We start from the raw sequence: 7,808 nt of genomic DNA on the forward strand, positions 1-7,808 counted from the left end.
GCAAACTCCAGGCTGGTCTCTTGTCAGAGAACGTAGCTACCCTTCATTTGCCCTTTTATTTATTTTTTTGTTTTACCAGAACCATCAAAGCTAACTTTGAGTCAAACAGTATTTTCAGAAACTTGCTGGCCAGAGGAAGGCAAGCAGGAATTTAAAAAACAGCCTTGAATCCTGTGTCTACAAGTTCAAGTTTACCATTTTCCAGTTATCTAAATCTCCATTTCTAGGGGTGCCCAGCTGGCTTAGTCGGTGGAGAATGTGACTCTTGATCTTGGGGTCATGAGTTTAAGACCCGTGTTGGGCATAGAGTTTACTTAAAAAACAAACAAACCAACAAACAAAATTTCCATTTCTAAATTATGTCATTTTGAGAAATAAACATATTTGTGTTTTTTGCTTTTAGATTTCAAATTAAACATTTGCTTTTCAGTCTTTGTCAAGAAAATAGAGATTTAGATGAAAAATTAGCTTCTATTGCTCTCCAATATGAATTTCTTTTTTTTATTTTTTATTTTTTTTTATTTTAGAGAGAGAGATCAGGGGGAGGAGCAGAGGGAGAGGGACAAGCAGACGCTCTGCTGGCGTGGAGCCGGATGCAGGGCTCGATCTCACAACCCTAAGATCTTGCCCTGAGCTGAAACCTAGAGTCGGAAGCTTGGCCGACTGAGCCACCCAGGCGCCCCCAATATGCATTTCTTTTATCTAACAAGCTTCTAATGCAGAATTGATTTTTCAAGGTGAGAACTCTGTGATAGTTTTTTTTAGGAGAATATGATTGTATGTCTAGTAATTTAAATTCTCTGAAGTTTTTTTAAGGAATAAGAAATAGTTTTGTTTAGAAAACTAGCAACACAGACCCATGCACATTCTACGTCGCAGTTACATCTAAAGTCAGTGCTAGTTTAAGGACATCAGTATTGGTTTGTTCTTAACATTTTCATGTTTTGGCATCTTCTATTTAAAAATGTAATCCTGGTGGCTGACATTTACTGAGTTAAGATTTACCAGTAGGGGAGCGCCAGGTGGCTCAGCCGCGGGCTCAGGGCATGATCCCAGGGTCCTGGGATTGAGCCCCACATCGGGCTCCCTGCTCCACTGGGAGCCTGCTTCTTCCTCTCCCACTCCCCCTGCTTGTGTTCCCTCTCTCGCTGGCTGTCTCTCTTTCTATCAAATAAATAAATAAAATCTTTAAAAAAAAAAAAAAGATTCACCGATAGGTAACTTAGGTCTGGGGGAAACAATGGAATAGTTTACCCTTAGTTACCCTTTGTTCAAGCCTGTAGGTTTTTTTGTTTGGGGTTGTGTTTTGCTTTTTTTTTTTCAAATTGAGATACAGTTGACATATAACATTGTATTAGTTTTAGGTGTACAACATAGTGATTTGATACATGTACATATTGGGAAATAATTACCACAATAAGTTTAGTTAAATCTAACATCACCACACATAGTTGGCATTTTTTTTTTCTTGTGATGAGAACTTTTAAGCTCTACTCTCATAGTAATTTCCAAATATACAATCAGAGTCACAATGCTGAACATTACATCCCCATGACTTGTTTAGTTTATAACTGGAAGTTTGTGCCTTTGACCCTCCGTTCACCCATGTTTGTTCTTTAAGCAGTCAAAGGTTTTATTCCCTTTATTTTATTTTCTGCCTCATCGGTAGCCAAACTGAGTGACATTTCTCCTCGTAAAGACCAATGTGCATTAGTATTTTCCCCCTTTGTTATCCAAAAGGTAGCCTAATACATTCACAGTCCCGCACTTTGTGTGTTTTCTCTTAACGCTATCTCCTAGAGATAATTCCATACCAGTACTATGTTGGGTATCCACAGTGTTCTTAAAGGGTGCAGGCAGGCCCTTGAAACATCTGAAAAAAGAGTCTGCCTGGTAAGGAGAAAATATCCCCTATTTCCCTGCAGCTGCAAGGAAAGCAGATGTAGTTGAGTCTTCAGACTGCAGAAGCAAATGCTCGGAGAGGAGTTATGTAAACTATGAACCAGCAAAACAACCCCTAACCACTGGGAGGGCTGTTGGTGATTGATTCTCCTACTTACTATGCATTGCAATGGTAATGATGTTTAATTAAGTGTTTTTCTTTTCTCAAAGGTAAAAAGCCCTAATGAAATTTCTTTGTTAGTCGGAAGGGCAGCTTGTAGTTTTTCATCTGAAGTTCTCCTGTGAACGAAGCCACAATTGCATTAAAGACTGTCGAGTATATATTTAGCCCCAAGTTGCATTTCAGTATGATACAATGCATTTTACTGAAGAACTTCTCTAGAGCACTGGCTCTCAGAAGTGCCCTGTGATCAGTAGCATCAGAATCACCTGGTAACTTGTTACAAATGCAAATGCCCAGGCCCACCTCCAGACCTACTGAAAATCAGAAATTGGTATGTGGACCCACCAATCTGTTTTTTAACAAGCCTTCCAGATGATACTGTTGCACGCTAAAATTTGAGAACCACTGCTCTAGACTAGAGGTGAAGTCTAGTTCACATACCATAAAACTTACTCTTTTAAAGTCTACAATTCAGCCATTCTTGTCACTATCATTTTTAAAAGGTGCGTAGTCTTAATTTATCTTTAGGTCTCTCACACACTGTATTCTTTTACCTTGGGAAGTGAAAATCTTTCACCAAATTCTGGCAGCTCTTTGTTCGGAAAAGAATACACCCCAAATCAAATGCTTTCTTATCTAAAGGAATTAGTAACGTATACCAAATCACATATGATTTTTTGGCAGATACGGAAAGAAGGGAGAGGTAAATACAGCCCAGATCAGCTGTGTGTTCTCGACAATGTGAAGATGAATTTGAGAAGGTTTGTCGCTTATCAGGAAACTGTTGAGGAAAGACTGACTGCTTGAACCATTGAAAGAGAGACCAGTTCTCGCCCAAGTGTTCAATGCTGAAGAGTACTAAAGTATTTCCTTGGAGTGTACGTGTCCCTAAAAGTAATTTTTTAATCCCCGTATCCTGGACGATTACTTTGAAGTTTATAAAAACTTCAAAACCTGTCTGAAACTCTTGTAAGCCTTGGGGTCTCTGTGACATTTCTAGTATCCTCTAAATTATGTTTCCAGCAGGTTTTAATCCCTGGGAACACGAACAGAAGAGTCGAAACAGAAAGGAACCTCAGGTGGTTCCTCGTGAGCAGCAAAGAACCTTCCAAACAATCATGTTTTCCTTGAATTTTGCAGGAAAGGAGAATCCAAAGCATTGCTTGGATGCTCGGTTAAGCAAGTTATCATTTTATATGTACTGCCGATGCGAGCAAGCATCATTTTATATTAGCTAAATCTCTAAACTGCAGTACGAAGACAAGCTTTATAAAAGTGTTTCGGTATGAAGTACACCAGTTGTGTTTCCCTTTTGTGCAGAAGTGAATGAGTTGAATTTGTATTCCACTATTCCGTGGAATGTCCTAAGGAGTTAACGAGGTCACCGTCAGCCTCTACACAAACGGAGCTGATCACTTAACTGCTTTGTAACATCACTCCATAGGGAATCAGAATTAGAAGGAAATATTTTTTAATAAATAACTTTTTAATTGAAAGCTTTGTGTCTTACAAAGTCTTTTTAAAAATACCAGATACCCCCTATTCCATTCCTCGGTTGTTTGCTTGGTAACGGATATCGCTTCAACTATACGTGAGATATTAAAAACAAGACTTACATCAGGAATCTCCAGCATTACTCTCAATGCCCTTGCGTTAATAGGGTGACAGCTGGAGCGAGGGGTGGGGGAATTTTGGTGGGCCTCAGAGAGGCGGGGCAGGGTGGGGGAGGCCTGGACCAGCTCCATTGTCCATGCATTTGCCTGATCAGAAGAGTTGTTGATGAAGATTTGATGAAGATTTGAAAATCTTCCCACAGTTGATCTCAGTTGTCCTGTTAAAAGGCCCAGTACCCAGGGGCGCCTGGGTGGCTCAGTCGTCGGGCATCTGCCTTCGGCTCAGGGCGTGATCCCGGCGTTCTGGGGTCGAGCCCCACATCAGGCCTCTCCGCTAGGAGCCTGCTTCTTCCTCTCCCACTCCCCCTGCTTGTGTTCCCTCTCTCGCAGGCTGTCTCTGTCAAATAAATAAATAAAATCTTAAAAAAAAAAAAAAAAAGGCCCAGTACCCAGGGTGGGACTTCCCTTTCTCGTCTAGTTCACATCCATCACCTCACACAGTTAAGTGTTTTTTTTCTTGTGAGAACCTTCAAGATTTACTCTTTTAGTAACTTTCAGATATACAATACAGTATTACTGTTGTCACGATGCTGTACATTACATCCCTTACTTCTTTAACTTATAACTGAAAGTTAGTGCCTTTTGTCTCCTTCCACCCATACTGCCATCTCCCCCCCCCCCCCGCCAGGCAACCACCAATATGTTCTTTGTACCTATGAGCTTGGCTTTTTTGGTTGATTCCCCATATATGTGAGATCGTACACAATTTGATTTTCTCTAACTTATTTCACTTAGCATAATGTCCTCAAGGTCCATACACATTGTCGGAAATAGCAGGATTTCCTTCTGTGTCTTTGTGGCTGAATAGTATTCCATTGTGTGTGTGCATGTGTGTGTGTGTGTGTGTGTGTGCGCGTGTGTGTACGGATACTACTTATTCTTTGTTCACCCACTGATGGGCACTTAGGTTGTTCCTATGTCTTGGCTATCATAAATGCTGCGACGAACATGAGGGGTGCAGATGTACTTTTGGGGTAGTGTTTTAGTTTCCTTTGGATATATACGCAGAAGCAGAATTGCTGGGTCATATGGTAGTTCTCTTTTTAATTTTTGAGGAATGTCCGTACTGTTTCCATCAGTGGCTGCACCAACTCACATCCCCACATCCTCGCCAACACTTGGTATCGCTTGTGTTTTGATAACAGTGATTCTCGCTAGGTGTGAAGTGGTATCTCGTTGTGGTTTTGCGAGAAAGATTCTTCCAATAAAAGTTTCAGAGCTCTCCCTGTTTCAGATTTTTAGAGAATATAGTTGCTTTCAAGGAGAATAAAATTTCCAGTTCTAGCACAAGGCTAGTAGGCTCTTGATAAATATTGGTGGAATGAATAAGTGTTAGTGAGTTTCTGTTTTATTAAGCAACCTCTAAAGCAGTTGTTGAATTCAGAATCGTTCTATGGAATAGTAGAAGGTGAATTCTTACATTGAAAATGTGCCATCTAGGGGCACCTGGGTGGCTCAGTTGGTTAAATGTCCACCTCTTGAACTTAGGTCGTGATCTCAGAGTTGTGGGATTGGGCCCCGTGTTGGGATCTGTGCTGAGCATGCAGCCTGCTTAAGATTCTCCTTCTCCCTCTCCCTCTGCCCCTCCCCCTACCTCTCTTAAAAAGAAGAAGAAAATGTACCATCCAGAAATCCAGAAATTTTAGACTCTGAGGCATTGATAGTTTGGCTTATTGCTACATTTAATTTTGCTATTCAAACAACAGGGAAAGATAGGAAAATATTAAATATACTTGAGGACTCTGTTTACATAATAGCTCCGTAGACCCCGTGAATATTATTCATGACATGGTATAATAGAAACTTTTTTTCCTATATGACTGTAGGAAAAAATCTACTTTAAAATGTATTTATTTGTAAATCATCCAGAATAATCCAGTAGGAATATGCACTATTTTAAGTGTTGAAGTATGAACTCATGTGAGATCCTTTGTTTTAGGAGATATTTTCAAGTATTCAACCTACCATGGCATATGTGCCCAAGGAAATAAAAATCACTGGTGTACTTCTCATTTTTTTAACTTTTTTTTTGGGGGGGGGCTTTAAGATGGAAACTCATTTTAAAATAGAATTGATTTTGAAATATCAGTCATTTAATTACATTTCTTTATTTGCAGTTTTATCTTTTGCTTTTATTTAGCCTTTCAAAGAAATACCTTTGAGTTGTCAAGATAGGGAAGGGTCCTTATCTCTTCAGCAGTCCTGTTCACCCAGTTCTGTTGTAGGCTTGCTTCCTGCCTTGAAATTGCATGAACCAATATCTGATTGTATTTAACCACTATGTAGGACATGAACAGTTTTAGAAATCACTTCACAATATCCAGAAATTCTTTCTTTTCAGGAACAATAGTAAAATTGCTTTACAGTATTTTAAACATCCACTGTGGCAGAAGACTCCCTCTCTCTGCCATTTTATTTTTATAAAATACAGATTTCTTGTACCTATCTAATCCATACCTTCTGTCCCCTTCAAAAGTACATCTGTCATCCTCTCTTATTATTGCCCCGATTGAAGTCTTCTAAGTAGACCATGGTACCAATAGATTGTCTGTTACCAACGAAATTCTTGTTTTTTTTGGGATGATTCTGCCGTAGGACTTAGAATGTTGTGGAAGCAACACATGTCAAGGGTTAGTTGACATATTCGTGACGGTATCGAGAGGCCTGTGGCCAAATGGTATCTTCTTTTCTGGGGCAGCTTCCTGTGGCTGCACTGGGTTCCTGGTGCCCTGTGTCTGCCATTTCCTGTCCATTTGCAGGACCTGAACCTTCTCCCCTCTCATCAATTTTGTGACCTACCCTAGAATTTTATAATAAACTTTATTTTTTGATCACCATGATGAGTTTTTGCTGCTTATAGCTGAAAAATCCCTGATTGATACTCTATCTTTCTAGAAGTTTTTCTGGACATCCCCATCTATACATATATGAATACGCTGTTTCTATAATGGGAACGTCGTGTTCTATAACTTGGATTTTTTCTTTAACAGTAATTTATGGATGTATTGTCATATCAGAATCATGGTTAGGTCTAATGGTAGAACTTTCTTCTTAGAAAATGAAAAAGTACTTCATTTCTACTAGCTATCCTCTTAGATCTTAGTTTGATATTGGGGTAAAGTTAGCTTTGCTCAGCTGGTTCCATTTTTTTTTTTTTAAGATTTATTTATTTTAAAGCAAGAGAAAGTGCTCAAGTGGGGGGAGGGACAAAGGGAAAGGGGGAAGGAGACTCTCCAGCTGACTCTCCACTGAGCGTGGAGCCTGACAGGGGGCTCGATCTCATGACCCTGAGATGACCTGAGCTCGAAACCAAGAGTCAGATGCTTAACTGGCTGAGCCACCCAGGCGCCCCATGACAGCATTTTTAAAACATTCTTTTGAGTCTTCCAGTGGTTTGGAGAATAGAATCTTCTCATTTGTTGGACCTAACCCCAAACTTGTATAAAAAATTGACTCATAGAAACCATAGGTTGAGGACCAAAGATTTTTAAAAATCCAGTAGCTGTGTTACAGTAGTAATTCTTACCCTTTTTCAGGTCATTATTTTACTGACAATCTGATGAAAATCACAGACTCCTCAACTAAATGCACCTCATTTGTTATCATTTATGTAACAAATTACCCCAAAATTGGTAGCTTAAAATAACAAAATGTTTTTTCTCTCGGTTTGTGTGGGTCAGGAGTTGAGGAGCAGCTTAACCGGGTGGTTCTTCCTCAGGGTCTCACAAGGTTGCAGTAAATACCGTGGCCGTGGTTGCAGTCAACTGAAGTCTTGACCGGGGCTGGAAGATTTCTTCCAAGGTGGCTCGCTCACATGGCTGTTGGCAGGAGGCCTCCGTTCCTCACTGTGAGTGTCATCATGACATAGCACCTGGCTGCCCCCAGAGTCAGTATCCGAGAGAGAGAGGAGAAAGCTGGTTTCAGAGGTGACGCACCGTCACTTCTGCCACATTTTTTTTGTTGTAAGTCACTGAGTCCAGTGCACAATCAGGCAGAGGGAAGTTAAGTTCCACTTCTTGGAGGGGTATCAAATAATTGGTGTGTGTGTGTCTGTGTGTGTGTGTGTGTGT

The 7,808-nt window shown here is 40.2% G+C and overlaps 1 protein-coding gene across 6 annotated transcripts in view; it reads left to right on the forward strand.

The window, feature by feature from the left end:
* Positions 1–7,808, forward strand: part of HEATR3 (HEAT repeat containing 3) — a 64,774-nt gene that overhangs the window by 33,991 nt on the left and 22,975 nt on the right. For 3 of the 6 annotated variants that reach the window (XR_006781278.2, XR_015728009.1, XR_015728010.1), the window contains exons 15-16: positions 2,750–2,943; positions 7,457–7,585. Coding sequence is in view for 2 of the 6 variants with exons in the window: in XM_045806739.2 (XP_045662695.1) it covers positions 2,750–2,872 (123 nt within the window). In the remaining 4 variants the exon portion in view is untranslated. Of the gene's footprint in view, positions 1–2,749; positions 3,562–7,456; positions 7,586–7,808 lie in introns of those variants that run through there. The other 3 variants (XM_045806739.2, XM_045806740.2, XR_006781279.2) reach the window with 2 other exon arrangements.

The sequence above is a fragment of the Ursus americanus genome, chromosome 21 (assembly GCF_024610735.1).
Source record: "Ursus americanus isolate L20-20 chromosome 21, mUrsAme1.1.p, whole genome shotgun sequence".
NCBI lineage: Eukaryota > Metazoa > Chordata > Mammalia > Carnivora > Ursidae > Ursus > Ursus americanus.